Below are 19,447 nucleotides of genomic sequence, written 5' to 3' on the forward strand. Positions count from 1 at the left end.
CCTAGTTATTCCCAGACATGTACATGTGCATACATTTTTCTCTTCTCTACCCGACTACCCTTTTTCTGGAGTGTGTCTCACTTCTCATTCTGACCTCCTCAGATGCCACTTGTTTGGAAAATATCTCACATCTTGATTGCTTGCCACTGCACATCTATGATGGGAAAATAATGAACAGCCCCCTGATCTAGAATATAAAGACCACTTCAGCTGCAGCCAGCCAGCTAAAAGGAACATTTTAAAATTAGCAATGCAGCAAGGAGATTATTTTTTACAGGTTTCTCTTTTTAAAAATTGACTTCATTTTCTTCCTTACTCTAGCTTTCAGTTTTGGGAAATGAGTGACTAAGAGACACTAAGAGTCATTAAGAGTCATTTTCTCTTTCTTCTGTTAAAAAAAAAAAAAAAAAACCACTTGAACTCAGCACAGAGAAGTGAGGAATAGAGTTGGTGCTCACAGGAAGATACATGCCTTCAAAGGCACTTGTCTTTCTTAATGCTGCTTCTTGAGCAAGTCTGGCACTGCCTCACGAACCTTCCTCAGAGCCGCTGTCAGAAAGGCAAGGTAAGTGGGGGTGGATGGGGCCATTGCTAGGACTCCGGGCTGTGTGCTGATTTCTACACAGATCTGAGGACTTTGGGAGAACTGAAGGCTGGCCAGCCACTCACGCAGTCCTATCATTTGGGCATCTTGGTCGGTCTAGTGTTCACATTTGGCTCTTATCTTGGAGGGCACATGCAATCTACCTGGACCCACATCCTCTGAGTCCTCATCTGATGGGCACTCATTTATGCACACATCTGGCTTAAGTCCACATGCTCAGAATACACAGACAATTTTCATTAAACATATAAACTTTCCTGCTTCTTACTTCTATGGAACTCCTAGGTCAAGAAAGACTGCACAGATAAGGATGACAGAATAATTCCAAACACTTACCGGCTGTGTTTACTTTTGTGTGTTCTGATAATTTTCTAACTCTTCGGCCTCTTTTGTTTTTTTAATTTTCACTGGCAACATGGTGCAGAAAGACTAGAATTGTTCTTCATTTAAATAGAATTGCTATTCATTTGATACAGTTTTCTCTGCAACCCTGAGATGCACCAGGTTTTCAGCATCTGTTTGCAGGAGTAAACCCAGCTAAGTACTGTAACCTTCCGGAGGGCCTTGAGAACAGGTTTGATGTATTAGTGTCAAATTGGCCTGGGAGAGACTAGCCATCCCCGCCTGGGAGGCCAGGCATGCTCCCACCTGAGATGATGCTCTGGAGTGAACATGAAGCCTCCTTGCACCAATTCTCAGGAGCTGATTGTTAAATATTCAGGAATTTTATGCAGCAGTTGGTAGTTTGACCTTTTCTGTGGTGGGAGTATTTACACCACGGAAACCAGCAAAAACCATAAATCAGAGCCCTTCCATTTCCAGCACCCCCTGGGCTGCTTTACCAGCATATCGTGGGACTCAGCCTGAAGAGCAAGTGCTGTATGTAGCTGGGTGGCCTTCGGAAGTAATTTAACTTCTCTGAACCTTTCATGAGTTATCTGCACAATGGCTCAGTATGCTTGATTGGCTTAGAGTTGCATGTTTTTGTTGGGATGGTGGGATCCTGGGGACAGGAGCGCGGGAGTGGGGTTAAATGGACAGTATCAGTGAATGTGCTTTGAAATCTATGAAGTGAGAAGCATGTAGGAGGAATAAGAATTTTCATAGGAAGCCAAATGACCAAACTGGTTTCCTTTTAGCTTAATGATTACCTACGTAATTACTGAATTTTTGGAGTTACAATTTAAAGGGGTAACATAGGTAGATTTTAAAATATTTTTCTTTCTTTCTGTTTTTATGTCGAAAAGGCCCTCAGTGTAGTGCTGTTGGGGAAAAGGTTTGAAAGCTGGCAGTAACCCAGCAAGTGATTTCAGTGACACAGGCTGCCTTTTAGAAATACATCCCCACTTCCAGATGAAAGAACCGAGGCTCCCAGCAGAGGGATAAGAACAGTAGCTGAGCTGGAATTTGGAATCTGACTGAGCCTAAAGGGCAGGATTCTTTTTTTTTTTTTTTAATGTTTTAAAAAATGTTTCTTGATTTGAGAGAGAGAGGAAAGGAGAGAGAGAGAGAGAGAGAGAGAGAGAGAGAGAGAGAGAGAGAGAGAGAGAGAGAGAGGGAGAGAGAGAGAGAGAGAGAGAGGGAGAGAGAGAGAGAGAGAGAGAGAGAGAGAGAGAGAGAGAGAGAAGCATTGATGGGAGAGAGAAACATTGATTGGTTGCCTCCCAAATGTGCCCCAACCAGGGAGTGAACCTGCAACCTAGGCATGTATCCTGACTGGAAATCGAACTCCCAAACTTTCGGTGTATGGACGATGCTCCAACCAAGCCATAATGGCCAGGGCCAGGATTATTTCATTTGGCTGTACTGTCCTTTGAGGAATTGAGTCCTTCTACTTGGGAAACTTGGAAAGGATGTAGAATGATCTGGGGCAAAATTTTAATCAGCTGTTCTCTGCATTCAGCCCTGTTTTGATTTGTTTTTGTTCTTACAGAAATCTTGTTTGCTGTTCTCCTCATTAGGTTCTTCTGGTTGGACTCAGACCCGCCTTGGGGAGCCTGTAGGTTTGAAAATGAACACCACCGATATAGCAGACAGCACCCTGGATGAAAGCATCTATAACAATTACTATCTCTATGCAAATATCCCTGAGCCTTGCACCAAAAAAGGCATCAAAGCATTTGGGGGGCTCTTCCTGCCCCCACTCTACTCCTTGGTCTTTCTGTTTGGTCTGCTGGGAAATTCCATGGTGGTTCTGGTCCTGTTCAAGTACAAGCGGCTCCGGTCCATGACTGATGTGTACCTGCTCAACCTGGCCATCTCGGACCTGCTCTTCGTTCTCTGCCTCCCTTTCTGGGGCTACTATGCGGCAGACCAGTGGGTTTTTGGACTAGGTCTCTGCAAGATTATTTCCTGGATGTACTTGGTGGGCTTTTACAGCGGCATATTCTTCATCATGCTCATGAGCATAGACAGATACCTGGCAATTGTGCGGGCGGTGTTTTCCATGAGAGCCAGGACTGTGACTTATGGGGTCATCACCAGCTTGATCACGTGGGCAGTGGCTGTCTTGGTCTCCCTTCCAGGCCTTTTATTCAGCACTTGTTACACAGAGCAAAACCGTATCTACTGCAAAACCAAGTACACGTCCAACTTCAGACGGTGGAAGGTTCTGAGCTCCCTGGAGATCAACCTTCTAGGGTTGGTTATCCCCTTAGGGATCATGCTTTTTTGCTATTCCATGATCATCAGGACCTTGCAGCACTGTAAAAACGAGAAGAAGAACAAGGCGATGAAGATGATCTTTGCCGTGGTGGTCCTCTTCCTGGGGTTCTGGACACCCTACAACATAGTGCTCTTTCTAGAGACCCTGGTGGACCTAGAGGTCATCCAGGACTGCACCTTTGAAAGACACCTGGACTATGCCCTTCAGGCCACAGAGACCCTGGCTTTTGTTCACTGCTGCCTTAACCCCATCATCTACTTTTTCCTGGGGGAGAAATTTCGCAAGTACATCCTCCAGCTCTTCAAAATGTGTGGGGGCTCTTCTGTGCTCTGCCAGTACTGTAGGCTCCTCCAGATTTACTTCCCCGACACCTCCAGCTCGTCTTACTCACAGTCCACAGTGGATCACGATCTCCATGATGCTCTCTGACACATGGGAATGCAGAACACAGAGCTCATAAGCTTCCCAAGTTGAGAGCTTACTTAGAATTGTATTATAGTAAGAGTTCCCTGAGTCAGTAAGCGTCAGGGAGAAGACGAACACTCACAGCAGTAAGCGGGGCTTCTCACCCTGCGGTAAGCTTTCTTCTTGCCACGCACAGGTTCAATGTAGTGAGAGTTCATCTGGACTGAGGCATCCTTCCCCGCACCAGGCTGGCTGGGGTGATAAGTAAACCCAAGGAGAATTCTGAGCAGTGTTTCAAAGGGGTTAGAAATAATACTGGAAGGGGAAGACCATTCCCTTCTAATTTGAACAGATGGAGCTCTCCTGAGGGAAGAGAGGAGAATTGACGGGTGGAATAAATCACTACTTCCTGCTGTGGAAAACGGACTCTGTAATTAATTTCTAGCTTTTGCGGAACAATATAGAAAACTTTGACATGCTGTTCTCGTGTTTTTTTCTAATAATATATCTGAAGCCAGGTGTGTGCAGAAATGAATAGTGAAGTAATGAACTTAGATCTGATTCTTTGAATGTAAGAGATTGTTGACAGAAGCCAAACTTTTAATGCTGATTCTAAGTATAAAGGTATGAAGGCATTAGCATGGTCTGATTTCCAAGCATAAAATTCAAGGCATTAAGAAATCCAAAGACACTTGTGGAAATTCAAATACTTTATTTTAATTATAAGAGATGAATATTCAAAATGTAAAAATATTACATAGTCCCTGATAATTTATTTGTGGTCTTTTAGTTATTTATAAACAGAGCCTTCAAAACTAAAACTAACAAGGACTGCTAAAGTATGACTATGCTTTCTTTGTCCTTTTGACATGCCTGCAATCAAGGGAGGCAAGAACAATCAACAAAAAAGTTGTTGATGTGACATAAAAATAACTGTCACAATTATGAACTTGCAAAAAGCGTCATCTTCTCTTTTAAAATATTGGCCCTGGTTTTTACATTTTGCATGACTCAAAATTTAGCCATTTCTTGTCATTTTAATTGCATAATTAATAATTTTACACCACAAAGAGAGATCTCTGTTCTTACAGTCTTAATTAATCACAGTTCTGTAAAGACTTTTAACAAAGTCTGGGCATACTTGTAAAATAGGGACACTTATAACCCCTCCAAAAACAAAAGCCTATCTTGCAAACCATTAAGGGAGTAACCCAGTTCAAACTATTTTTGTAAGTTTACATAACATTGCATGCGCTACATTGAAAAAGAAGGGATTTCCAGAAAATTTACTCTCAGAAAAGCGGTTTGAAAAGGGTAATGTTGATGTTGCCTTAACAGAAAAAAATAAAATAAATGTGTATATAGTCTCACGGAGCCTTTTTTTCTGATCGTGTTTGTGTTTGACCTGATGTGGATGAGAATCCAAGAGGCTGAGGCCCTCATTGCCTCGTCTACAAGATGAGGATGATATGGATGTGCCCAAGGAATCTGGGGGTTTGCTGTTAAGATCTCTACTTGGGGTGGGGAATCGAGTTGCCATCTTGTTCCAGCGCATTTGGAGATCGGAGTGGATAGGAAGTGCGGGGTGGGCCAGGTTTCTAGGCAGAGTTTCCTTAGAAAACCCCTACATGGTATGCTGGGGTCTGCCAAATCCCAGCTGTGCGTTCCCTCATGAGCCTTAGCACATTTCTTTCCTCTCTTAGCCTCTGTTCTCTGATCTATAAAGCAGAATAAATTGCAGAATAATTGAAAGAGAAATAAGATCGTTAACGTGAAGCACCTGTTCCCGGGGTGTAGCTAAAGGGATAAAGGTGATGTTAGATTGGCCCTACTTGGCTGCCTTCCATTTCCCGGTGGAGTTTGTGATTTGATTGATTTCATCACAGTGAGACAGAAATTTCAGGACACCAGAAGGTAAAGACTGGCCAAAGAGGTTTTACTGTCCCTTCAGTCCCCATCACACACACGGCTAACTAAGCAAGGGTGAGGTGCAGACCACACAGCTTCCAACTCTCAACCTGGGGTGGGGTCATCCATCACCTCAAGTCACTCGGGGCTTCCTTTGTTCCAAAACTGGGGGATGTTTCCTCAGGATGACTGCAGAACCTCCAGTGATGCTCAAACACGACCCTCTGAGAACGCTGAAAAGGAAGTTCCTTTCTGGTCAGTAACAGAAACAGAGAAAAGCAAACCAGCATGATTTCTACATCAAGCTGGGTTAAACTATGAATTTTTTAGACATTAGATCCATTCCTTTTTTGTTGCAACGGGCCTAGCTTCTGGAAGAGTAGGTGTAATTTGTTTAAGAACAATAGAAACAGGTTTGCTTTGGGGGTGATGTAAATATTTCAGAACTAGATAGAGGCGACGGCTGTACAATGTGAAGGTGCTAAATGCCACTGAATTGTACTTTTTTATTTTTTAAAGTATATTTTATTGATTACGTTGTTACAGTAGTCTCATTTTTTCCCTTTGCTCTCCTCTGCCCAGTAACCCCCTTCCCTCCAGCAATCCCACCCCCTTGAGTTCATGTCCATGAGTCACGCATATAAGTTCTTTGGCTTCACCCTTTTTAATATTATTCTTAACTTCCCTCTGTCCATTTTGTACCTACAAGTTATGCTTTTTTTTTTTCTTTTTGTATTCACAACTCAGTTACATTTTTAAATGTGTATCGTATCCTCTGGGAGTCTTTGAAGTGCTTCTGATGAGGGCAGTTGTGTATTTTCTTAGTCCTGCACTTCCTATAATAATGTCCATCCTGAGGTGAGTTTCTGTCCATTTTCATCCAGTAGGTCGATAACATAAATGTTTCACAAGCAGCTTTAAAATGCTTGAATCATTCTGGGATTCATTTAAGTTATGCTTCTTAATCCCTGCACCATTTCCCCATTTCTCCCCCTCCCCCCTCCCAGCTGATAACCCTCCAAATGACTCCTATACCTATCATTCTGTTCTGATTTTGGTTTGCTTAGCTGGATTTTGTTTTTATTTTTTAGATTCAGTTGTTGATAGTTGTGAGTTTGTTATCCTTTTAATGTTCATAATTTTGACCTTCTTTTTCTTAAGTAAGTCCCTTTGACATTTCATATAATAATGGCTTGGTTGGTGATGATGACCTCTTTTAGTTTTACCTTGTCTGGGCAGCACTTCATCTGCCTTTCCATTCTAAAGGATAGCTTTGCTGGATAGAGTAGTTTTGATTGTAGGTCCTTGCTTTTCATCACTTTGAAGACTTCTTGCCAGTCCCTTCTTTCCTGAAAAGTTTCTTTTGAGAAATCAGCTGATAGTCTTATAGGCACCCCTTTGTAGGTAACTCTCTGCTTTTCTCTTGCTGTTCTTAAGAATCTCTCTTTATCTTGAACCTTTGACATTTTAATTATGATGTGTCTTGGTGTGGTCCTCCTTGGGTCGAGCTTGTTTGAGTCTCTGTGCTTCCTGGACTTGTATGTCTATTTCCTTCACCAAATTTGGGAAGTTTTCCTTCATTATTTTTTCACAAAAGCTTTCAATTTCTTGCTCTTCCTCTTCTCTTTCTGGTACCCCTATGATTCGGATGTTGGCACGTTTAAAGTTGTCCCAGATGTTTCTGTGCCTCTCATTTTTTTCAGTTCTTGTTTCCTCATTCTGTACTGGTGTTACAGAACCCCTGGGCTGCTCCAATTGAAAACAAACCCACGGGCTCTTTAGTTAGGGGTCTGATTGCCCGCCGCCAGAATTACAACTCTTAATACTTCAGTTGAGTGAAAAGAAAATTGTTTATTTAACAGTTACACATATCCTTGCCTCCCCCCTACCAAACCTAGCCAGTTTTAGGAAGGTCAGAAACACTGTTTCCCTACTTCCCAAACACAGTTCAGCTTTACCAGCAGCTGCCAATCATTCAATCTGATTGGGGAGGTCCTTTCTGTGCTGTGGTGCCCTTCAGCTCTCAATACAAAACCGCCGGGATTCTCAGCCTCCTTGCAAACTGTCTTCTTTCTGTAAACTGCGTGGATCTCCTCTCCTTCTCCAGAGCACCCCTGTGAACACCCGCCAGCGAGGGAGACAGCCCCAGAGCGCGCCGCCCCCCCTAAAGTGTTCGCAGCTGCCTATATATCCCTGACTGCGTCCTCTGACGCAATGGGTGTTGCAAACAGTTCTGACCATTCACAGAACCCCACGTAGGCTCTGTGTGCTTTCCATACCGTCCCCTGGTTCAAGACTCCTCCCAACCACCTGAGGACTTAGAAGCATCCAAGCAATTTTGCATAATGAAAGACACCAGCCACCAGCCTCAGGCATGTGGAGGCATTCTGAAAGCTGCTTCCTTCTCCCCATCCCCCAGCCTCAAACTCCGGCGATTTTTGGACCCCCCTGTTTCTGTAACACTGGTTGACTGTTTTTTTCTTCTTTATGTTCCAAATCATTGATTTGAACTTTGGTTTCCTTCCCTTCATCATTGGTTTTATGTGGATTTTTCTTCGTTTTATTTAGCATAGCTTTCACTTCTTCCCTTATGCATTTGCCATACTTAAGCATATCTGTCAAGCCTGTGAGCATTTTTATCACCAGTATTTTGAACTCTACATCTGTTAGGTTGGCTATCTCCTCATCGCTTAGTTCTCCCACTGGAGAACTAAGTATAGCCTCTTTTGGGCTATATTTCTGTGTCTCCTCATCTTGACAGGCTCCTGTGTTTGTTTGCCTCTGTGTCTTAGGTAGAGCTGTTGCACCTGTTCTGTTGTAAGGGGTGGAGCCATAGATATTCGTAAGTACAGGGTGACTCGTTTCACCACGCTGTGGCACTGTATGTAGGGGAGGGGTCTGAGAGGGAATGATGCCACTTGCTTAGCATTTGTCCCTTTTCCAGGAACTTCTCCCACTTTTGTGTGGGACTGGTGCCTCTCTATCTGTTGCCCTGGATGTCATTTCCAGAGTGGGTGGGTCTGTGGATGGTCTAGGACTTTGGAGGGCCTTTAAACAACCAGACTCTGCTGAGAGACCGGCAGTGTCTTCCTCTTCCCCAACCCCCCTGGTTTGCACAGTCAGAAGCAGTGAGGCTTTATTGCCCCCGGCATTGGAACTAAAGCTGTGCAGTCTGGTCTGGTGCTGGGAGCGCTCCCCAGGTGTCCCTACCTACTTTTTAAAACATGTGACTGCACTTTCCTCCGGCCTGCTGCTACCACTGCTGCCGCTGCTGCTGCCGCTGCCACACAACGTCCTTTCTGCCCCAGCTCCACCCCTCCTACCTGGATGAGTATTTCTTCTTTATATCTTTGTTTGCTGGACTTCCATGCAGATTGATTTTCTGGGACTTCTGGTTGTCTCTAGTTTTGAGGTAGTTATAATCCTTCTTAGTTGTGGAGGGAGATGCAGCATGTCTGTCTAGGCCTTCATCTTGGCCGGAAGTCCTGAATTGTACATTTTTAAATGATTAGTTTTATATTATGTGAATTTTGCCTTAATAACACCACTCCTAACAACAATAAGAATAATAGGAAGTAGCCCTAGCAGCGTCTGTCTCATAGTAAGCACTCAAATGATATGGAATAAATATCATCTGTTTCCCATGAGAAGGAAAAATATAAGGTGATATCAAAGGGTCTTCAGACCTTTAGGGAAATGTTTCCTGAGAAACTCTTATAGCAATTTGGAACATTCAATGTAATTAATTCCTATTTGTTGAATGTCTGTTTTGTGCCAAGCAGAATGCTAGGCTATGCAGAGAATAATAGGATAAAAGAATAAGTTCTGAATTCATTGAATTCACAATCTGATAAAGAAAAACTCAAACACAAGATCAACTATAATAGTAAGCCTGGTAGATATGATAAGAGAATTAGAAACGATATGATTTGGGACCCCAGAGGAAGGAGAAATTGATTCAGTTTTGACTTTTTATAATACAGTTAGCTTTTGAAGTAGGCCTTGTTAAACAAGTTTGATTTTGATGAATGGAAGGGAGAAAGGACATTCTAGACTGATGAAATAGCGTATGAAAAGGTAGGGTGGTGTTAAGAGCATACTGTGTGTTCAGGGAGTGGTTAGTAGTTTTCGTAAGATGACTATGTGTCGGGGGAAGAGTAGCAAAGTAGACAAAGATGAGACCGCAGAGGCAGCAATTCTGAGCTACTGAGTCAGCTGCCACCCTACACGGGGCTTGAGAAGATCATTAGTGAGCTTTGAGGAGTGCTGTTCATACATTCTACAGCCACCAGGAACTTTGACAAGTGGCAGCTCTCACTAATTTCCTTTCAGGGTTGTCCTCTCTGGGCACAGCTCACATCCAGTGACTAGAGTGACCAGAAACAAACTCTTACCTTCTTGTCTTCATTTGGGACAACTCTGAAGAGCCATTTCAACCCCAGAGCTCCCCGTAAGGTTAGCCACGACCCCTGTTGTAATTACTGTGCAGTTCACCTTCACTTAGTCTAGTCATGCTTCCCCCCTGCCCTTACTGGGGCTGCTTCCATGAGGGCTCCCGTCAAATCTCCTGGATGCTGATCTCTGAGTCTCAGAGTCTGTTTCCAGGAGGCCCAATCTAAAAAGGGACTTTGGGATCACAGAGGGGAGGAGTGAGCACCTAATATAAATGGAAATTGACCTCAGGTGTGGGAAAATGAAGAGGCATAATCTTTGCAACAAGGATGTTCTCCACTCATTGCCCTCTGACCATCGACCCCAGTTTGACTCTTGGTTTCTATGTTTCCATTATTCAGTCTTAACGTCTGCTCCCACAGTTTGCCTGCCTCACACCTGAGGCATCTTCGATACACACTCTTTTCCTGTCTTGTCTACCTTTGGCCATGCCTCAGTCATCTGACATCCTATATCATTTACTGATCAGTGACTTCCTTTGTGTAAATGAACCAGACACATCTCCAGCCATTTTTGTGGTCACAGTGTTATACCCCTTAAAAGTTTACAATGGCTCCAAATTTCCCTTTCAGAAAACTAGAAACTCACTAAGTGGCTTTCATATATTGAAACTCTTCTCAAAGTAGATAAATTTGGTTTTATTCCCCCAAAGAGGTCCAGGGGAAACGATATTCTAAGCATGAATTAGACTCCACTGACAATAACCACCACCTGACTGCCTAGCAAAATGCCTAGCGCAAAGCAGTTCTTTAGTGCTTTTTTAACGGAACGAGTGAATTTTCTTATCTCTTAATCAAGTTCTCTACACAGCGATTCAAGTTTCTATTTCACCACAAAAAGTTCACCAGTCCTCTCTCCAAAATCCCCCTTATGTTTCTAATAAAACTTTATGTGACAGAGTTCAAAAATTGAATTGCCCCCCAGTTCCAGAAATTAGTAGGCGGTCTTTGGGTCAAAAATTACTTCACTAAGACTTTTGGTTTGAACACAGCTGCAGAAGTCTGCATTTTCACCTTCTCTGGAAAACTGTAAAATAACAGCAAGAAGAATGAATTTAAAACCCCACAAACTCCATTCTTGGTCGAACCTGGAGAGAGATATACTTTTCAGACTCCAATGTATATGAAGTAGGGTCTACTAAAGGCAGGTAAAAACTGTGAGAAAAGGTGACAAGAAGGGTGGGGAGGGGGTGCAGCAGTGACAGGCTTCAGAAAGCACTATAAAGATCCATTTCCTGAAGGAGAGGGGACACCATGAGGTGTAGGAGCCGAGACAGGTAGGACTTGGGTCACAAGCCCTCCTTGTGCCATTTTCGTTCAGAGAAGCAGGGAAGACTGATTTGCCAAATTTCAAATCTGCAGGAAGCAAGTCTGTCTCTGTGGCATCAGAAGGGAGCCATTGAGGATGTGAAAAAAGCGAGTCTGGAAAACTACAGGACCCCTCCCCCCTAACATACGCAATTTAATGATTCAGAGATAGACACTAAGAAAAATAATACCGACTCTAATCAGGATAGGAGTACTATAGAAGTATAGAAATGTAATATTTCATTATCATGATCAAATATATAGCTGTCCTGGCTTAGATGCTTAATGGGGCACTGCACGGGCATCCCGGCAAAAAATGAAACCAGACAAGAATATCTGCTCTCACCATGTCCATATAACATCACACTGCATGTACCAGCTCTGTGCTATAAGAGGAGTAAACCAGAGGTATACAAATTGGACTAGAGAGACATTTTACAGAATGCTTACCCAGTATTCCTCAAAACTGTGAACATCATCAAAAACAAGGAAAATATGAGAAATTGTCATAGCCAAGAGGAGCCCAAGAGACAACTGAATGTAATTAGTTCTGGAAGAGCAAAAGGACATTAGCTGAAGATTAAGAAAATCTGAATAAAGTACAGACATTGGTTAATAATAATAATATATCCATCGTGGTTCATTAAGTATATAACAAATGCTTCATACTGATGTAAGATGTTAATAACAGGGGAAATTGCATGTGGGGGTAAATGGGAACTCACTGTACTTCACAATTTTCTGTAAATCTAAAACTGTTATAAAAGGTTATTTAAAGAATTAAAAAAGATAAGGCATCTCTAGTTGCAATGATAGTGTAGAATAACTGGAAAACTCAAGTTATTATTATAAACAACAAGATAATTAAGCAAGTTAATAGGGAAAAATATTAATACACCCAACTGAATTACATTTATATTTACAAGTAACAATCAATTAGAAGATATGAAGGAAAAACAAACCCATATTTTAAAAGAGAACAGAAGAAATCTTAATTAAAATACATGTTATATATCTAAAATATATAGGAAATAGGTGGAACTTTCCAGAACACTCAATGAGAAGCCGAGGAGCAGCAGCTTTTGGTGCTGCGTGCAACTTTCCCACTCCTCCACACCTGCCTTGGCCTGCTCACTGGCTGTCAAAAATGGTGATGGAAACCTCTTACTATGATGTTTTGGGGGCTCAAATCCAATGCCTCTCAGGAAGAACTGAAAAAGGCTTATAGGAAGCTTGCCTTGAAGTACCACCCTGATAGAAATCCAAATGGAGAGAAGTTTAAACAGATTTCTCAAGCTTACAAAGTGCTCTCTGATGCAAAAACGGAATTATATGATGAAGGAGAACAGGCAATTAAAAAAGGTGGAGCAGGTGGTGGTTTTGGTTCTCCCATGGGCATCTTTGATATGTGTTTTGGAGGAGGAGGAAAGATGCAGAGAGAAGGGAGAGGTAAAAATATTATGCATCAGCTCTCGGTAACCTTAGAAGACTTACCTAATGGTGCAACAAGAAAACTAGCTGTGCAAAAGAATGTAATTTGTGACAAATGTGAAGGCCAAGGTGGTAAGAAAGGAGCAGTAGAGTGCTGTAGAGAGCTGTCCCAATTGCAGAGGTACTGGGATGCAGATAGAAATTCACCAGGGACTTCCAGTCAAGATGGAGGCACAGGTAGACATGCTTCACCTCCACACACAACTACAAAAAGAATTACAACTAAATCAAAAAACAAATAACACCCAGAAATGTAAGGAAATTGAACTATATGGAAGTTTGACAAACAAGGATTTAAAGAAGCCACATTCATCCAGACAGGTAGGAGGGGTGGAGACATGGTGTGGCATGGAGAGGCAGTGGTGGTGGAATCGGCACAGGCAGTCCCACAGTCACACGTGGTGGATGGAAATCAGGAGGGATGCTTTGGGAGCAAGCTATCCCAGCCCCAGGCCAGACCTCCCAGCCCAGGGTTCCAGTGCTGGGAGATAAATCCCCATAAATTCTGGCTGTAAAAACAGTGGGGTTTGGGGTGGTAAAAGAAACGGTCAAATTTTCAGGAAACTTCACTTACTTAAAGGGCTTGCACAGTCTTAAAATGTACACAAACCCACTCACTTGGAGGTTCAACACGAGGGCAACAGTTGAAAGGACACCAGTCGCATATGGGGAGTGGGTGAAGTGACTGGAAACAGGGCAAGTGTGAGTAACCCTCAGAAGACAGGCAGTGACACAGTCCTCTCTACGAGCCATCTCCTCACACAGAACACAGTGGTGAAGTGGATTGCCCCATCCTGGTAATTACCTAAGGCTTTGCCCCACACAATTTACAGGAACCTTTTACAGGGAGTCAAAGCAGCTCTACCTAACACACAGGAACAAACACAGGGAGGCTGCCAAATTGAGGGGGCAAAGATGTATTATCCAAATCAAAGAACAGAACAAACCCCCAGAAAAAGAACTAAATGAAATGGAGATAGCCAACCTATAGATACTGTGTTCAAAACATTGGTGATAAGGATGCTCAGAGAAGTCACTGAGTGCTGCAACAACATAAAGGGAGAAATGAGGGTTACACAAAGTGAAATAAAGAAGAATATACAGGGAACCAACATTGAAGGGAAGGAAGCTGGGATTCAAATCAACAATTTGGAACATAAGGAAGAAATAAACATTTAACCAGAACAGAAGGAAGAAACAAGAATGCCAAAAAACAAGGAAAGTATAAGAAGACTCTGGAACACCTCCAAACATGCCAACATCTGAACCATAGCGGTGCCAGAAGGAGAAGAAGAACAACAATAAATTGAAAACTTTGAAAAAATAACAAAAGAAAACTTCTGTAATTTGGCAAAGGAAATAGACATACAAGTCCAAGAAGCACAGAGTCCCAAACAAGTTGGACCCAAAGAGGACCACACCAAGACACATCGTAATCACCAAAGGTTAAATGAAAAGAGAGAATCTTAAAGGCAACAAGAGAAAAGCAGAGTCACCTACAAAGGTCTACCCATAAGACTATCAGCTGATTTCTCAAAAGAAACTTTGCAGGCAAGAAGGGACTGGTAAGAAGTATTCAAAGTGATGCAAAGCAAGGCCCTACAACCTAGATTACTCTATTCAGCAAGGCTATCATTTAGAATTAAAGGACAGATAAAGTGTTACCCAGACAAGGTAAATTTAAAGGAGTTCAACATCACCAAGCCATTATTACATGAAATGTTAAAAGGACTTATTTAAGAAAAAGAAGATCAAAACTCTTATTATTAAAAAGGCAACAAGTTCATTACTATCAAAAATTGAATCTAAAAAAAGAAAAGAAAAAAAAACTAAGCAAACAATCAGAACACAAATAGAATCATAGATATGGAGAGCATTTGGAGGGTTATCAACTGGGAGGCAGAAGGGGAAGAATGGGGGAAAAGGTACATGGATTAAAAAGCATAATTGGTAAGTATGAAATAGACAGGGATGTTAAAAGTAGTATAGGAGTTGGAGAAGCTGAAGAACTTATATGCATGGCCCATGGACATGAACTAAGGGGGTGTTGCTGGAGGGAAGGCGGTACCAAGTGGAGGGGGAAAATCAGAAAAAATTGGGACAACTGTAATAGCATAATCAATAAAATATACTTAAAAAAATCCATCAGATAGGACCTGGAATGGTTCAGCAAATTCAGTCTGTGTGCAATGGAGTGCCAGGGCCATAGGGGATGGATCGGTCCTAAAGATCGATATAAAAGCTGCAATGGAAGGAAGGTAGTTCAAGGGAAGAAGATTCTAGAAGTTCATATTGACAAAGGCATGAAAGACGGCCAGGAGGTAACATTCTATGGTGAAGGAGACCAAGAACCAGGACTAGCGCAGGGAGATATTACCATTGTTTTAGATCTGAAGGACCATGCTTTTTTCACTCAGCAAGGAGAAGACCTTTTCATGTGTATGGACTCACAGTTGGTTGAAGCAGAGCATGGCTTCCAGAAGCCAAGAGTTACTCTTGACAACCAAATCATAGTCATCACCTCTCATCCAGGTCAGATTGTCAAGCATGGAGATCTCAAGGGTGTGTTAAATGAAGGCATGCCAATTTATTGTAGACCATATGAAAAGGGTTGCCTAATCATCCAATTTAAGGTAAACTTTCCTGAGAATGGCTTTCTCTCTCCTGATGAACTCTCTTTGCTGGAACAACTCCTACCTGAAAGGAATGAAGTAGAAGAGACTGATGAAATGGACCAGGTAGAACTGGTAGACTCTGATCCAAATCAAGAAAGAAGGCGCTATTACAATAGAGAAGCATATGAGGATGATGACCATCATCCTAGGGGTGGTGTTCAGTGTTAGACCTCTTAATGGGGCCAGTGAATAACACTCAGTGCTAGCACTTTCTATAGAGTAGTGAATGAGTGAAGAACTATAACCATAATATGCTCACTACTTGCTATTGTTTTTGTTTTAATACTTAACTATAGTAGTGTTTTAAAAGTTAAAAAATAAACTCGAAGTATAAATGCTCAAAAAATAAGATATATAGGAAATATATATAAAATATATTTTAAAAATCCACTTTAATCTCTATTGCTGGATGCTAAAATGATCTAGATGAAAAGGCTTAGGTGTTCTTATACAAGAAAGTTCAACATTATAAAAACATCAGTTTTTCCTGTTAAATTATTAAATTCAATGTTGTTTTTCAAGATACATCAATGGTTCTCTTAAACTAATGATTTAAAAGTTCATGTAAAAATGAACAAGAAAAGAATAGCCATACCCACTCTGAAAAAGAGTAACAATAAAGATATACATATTATAAGTTATTATGTATATTAAATTAATTGGTTAATTAAAATAGCATGGCAATGGACCAGAATGTTGAGTGGAACAGAATAGGAAATACAGTACTAATTAAATTTACATGGGCTTTAGCATATATGAAAGATGGCATTTTAAATAAAAGGAAAGATAGAAAGAATTATTTATTGAAGAAGAGGGCCAAATGAACTGTCATCTGGGAGAAAAATTAAGCTTGATTTATATGTCACATTGGTCACATGGTTACATTGCAAGTAGACAAAATATTCACATGTAAAAATTGAAACAATAAAAGTACTAATAGGAAATCTTGGAGAATTTCTGAATAATTTTGGCATGGGCAAGGTCTTTCTCAAAATTCAGAAGCCATAAAAGAAAAGATTAATAAAGTTGACTCTATGACTATAAAAATATACATAAAAAACATCACTAAAAGAAAAATCAAAAGACAAAGACAAAGTGGGGAAAATATTTATGTCATTGAACTTTTTTTAATAACTCAGTGGCACATGAATGTTTATTACATTATTTTTAGTACTTTCCTCTATGTTTGAAATATTTAATAATACAAAAATAATGTCTATTTACAGTATGGAATATGATGCCATTAGAAAGAATGACTTCTAGCTGTATACCAACTACCATGCAGAAGTGTCCAAGTGCCTTTGAAAAACCTCGAATGATAAACCTCAAATTCAAACCCCAAACTGTTAGCCATTAATAAAAAATTTTCTCCCAGCTTTATTGAGATATTATTGATGTGAGCTAGTCTATAGAAGGAAAATTTATGCTTTAAAATTTCTAGGTTTCTTTATTTCTTTGAACAAACTTCTATAACTTTCATAAGCTGTCCAGGCAACAGCAATATTGTCATTTTAGGGAAAAAAAATAGAGGAAGGCTTCTGTGATTATGGGAAGCTGACTAATGAACCACAGAGAGAGACTGTAAATAACACAAGGCTTACAGGTGAGGTAAGCAGGTAGATGCTCATCCTGATATCATAACTGCCTACAGAGACATGTGGTGCTTTAAAGGAGATGCTGACGTCAGTCTGGGAGATGCATAGCAGAGTTTACGCTATGAGATGGTTACAAGATAGCATGTTGGAGTCCGCAGAATGTCTGCATTCCTTTGATGAAACATGAGATAAACCAAAATCATAATTGGAGGTCAACCAGGCACAAGACATACACGTCTTGGGTACATTCAAAGCCAGAAAACATCACAGAAATAAATTACAAAAAACCTAAAAAAGTACTTATTGGTTGGGAGATTTAATGCTTTCAGAATGGCAACACTCTCTAAATTATCTCCAGATTTAATAAAATCTTTGTCACTATTCCAGCTGGATTAAAAAAGTTTTTTTGTTTTTGTTTTTGTTCTTGCTGAAATTGACAAGCTGATTCTATATGGAAATGAAAGGAACACAGAAGAACGGAAATGGTCTTGAAAGAGAAGAACAAAGTTGGAGGACTCACACCTCCTAAATTCAAAACTTAACTACAAAGCTACTGTAATCAAGACAATGTAGAATGAATAGCATAAGGATAGACATGTAAGTCAAGGGATTAGAATTGAAAGTCCAGAAATAAACCCTCAAGTTTATGGCCAATAGATTTTTGACAAGGGTGCCAAGATAATTCAATGGGGGAAAGACTGGTCTTTTCAACAGCTGGTGTTGGTACACTGGGTATCCACATGCAAAAGAATGAAGTAGGAGCACTATCTTACTCCAACACGAAAAAATTAAAGTGGATCACAGAACCAAACGTGAGAGCTAAAACTGTCAAGTTCTTAGAAATACATAGTTATAAATCTCATGACCTTGGGTTAGGCAAATGTATAGAGACAAAAAGTAGATTAGTGGTTGCCTAGGGCTCGGAGAGAGAGATGGGGAGTGACTGCTAATGAATATGGGGTCTCTTTTTGGGGTAGTAAAAGGGTTCTACACTTAGATTGTGGCAATGGTTGCACAACTCTGTGAATATACAAAAAATCATTGAACATACATTTTCAAAGAGTACATTTTATGGTATGTGAATTACATCTCAATAAAAATGTTTAATAATGTTTGTAACAACTTAGTTCATAATAACCAAAAGATAGAAGTAATCCAATTGTCCACTAGCAGGAGAACGGATAAACAAACTTGGTATATTCTTTCCATGGAATACTACTCAGCAAGATAAATGAAGGAAGCACTCAAATATGCAACAACATTGATATACCTCAGAAACGTTATGTTGAGCAAAGGAAGCTGGATACAAAAAGACACATATTGTATGATTTTACTGATCTGAAGTTCTAAAACAGGAAAAACTGAGGGAGAAAAAAAATTGTGACAGTTGCTGCCTCTGGTGTGTGGTAGAGTGTCAACATACAGAGGAATAATGTGGGTGATGAAAATTTCCTCTATCTTATTGGGTGTGAATGAGCTGGGTAGATGTATTTATCAAGTTTTATATTATATTATGCACTTGAAAACCTGCACATTTTATGGCATGCAAATTATACATCAATAGAAAAACATATTGCAGAAAAATGATAGGATTAATCATCAGGGAGGAAGGACCATAGCTGGGATGTAAAAGCAAAGTGGTGAGCAAAGCTGAGACCTCAAGGCCACTGGGTTATGGGGCCTGAAGCTGGCAATAGCTTCCAGCTGTTCAGATCCTGTTGGGTAATTGCTCCAGAAAACATGGGGGACTTGGAGTCAGTGGCAATCGCAGGGTAGGGTTGCCATCTGAAAGAAGATGGCAGCTGGCTGGCAGCTGTAGACCCCGTTGGTCTAGAAGATAAACACAAACTCACAACAAAGATTTGAACCAAGCCCAAGCCCACGATTCAATGATCAGATAGATCTGTGATTGCCCAAAACCATGACTGGACTTGAGATCCAAACCACCAACATAAGTCCTATTCATAGACTGACTCTAAGCTGGAAGGACTTTTGGATGGGTTCTCTAGAACTTGAGACAGATTCTAGTGCAAGTGATTTATTGAGGGCTGCTCCCTGAAAAGGTGGAGGAAGGGATGTTGGACAGGAAAGGGGAAGAAACTGAGCGAAGATGTGTTCTGTATTAGCATCTTCTAGGGAAGTAGAATCAGTGAGGGAGTGGGGTGGGGAGAGCTCTTTATAAACTAACATAAATCTCTCACTCAAAATGGGCAAGCGAGCCAAAGTTCCATCATTCAAGGAAGAAATATAATTCTAAAACAATGAACAAGATTGATTAACAATCAAAACAAGAGCTCACTAGAAGTGAACTCACTACAATGTAACAGTGTGTAAAGTACTTTAAA

At 40.9% G+C, this 19,447-nt stretch overlaps 1 protein-coding gene, 1 long non-coding RNA gene and 1 pseudogene across 2 annotated transcripts in view; all 3 read left to right on the forward strand.

Moving 5' to 3' along the window:
- Positions 1 to 19,447, forward strand: part of LOC150005227 (uncharacterized) — a 392,161-nt gene that overhangs the window by 211,029 nt on the left and 161,685 nt on the right. The window lies entirely within an intron of this gene.
- CCR4 (C-C motif chemokine receptor 4) lies at positions 523 to 3,982 on the forward strand. The gene is made up of 2 exons (XM_090283039.1): positions 523 to 565; positions 2,566 to 3,982. The coding sequence occupies exon 2, from the start codon at positions 2,616 to 2,618 to the stop codon at positions 3,696 to 3,698; it is 1,083 nt and encodes a 360-aa protein (XP_090139165.1). The 5' UTR covers positions 523 to 565; positions 2,566 to 2,615; the 3' UTR covers positions 3,699 to 3,982.
- On the forward strand, positions 12,489 to 15,684 carry LOC150005231 (dnaJ homolog subfamily A member 1-like; annotated as a pseudogene).

This window comes from Furipterus horrens, unplaced genomic scaffold (genome assembly GCF_987537825.1).
Source record: "Furipterus horrens unplaced genomic scaffold, mFurHor1.1.pri manual_scaffold_7, whole genome shotgun sequence".
NCBI classification, from domain to species: domain Eukaryota; kingdom Metazoa; phylum Chordata; class Mammalia; order Chiroptera; family Furipteridae; genus Furipterus; species Furipterus horrens.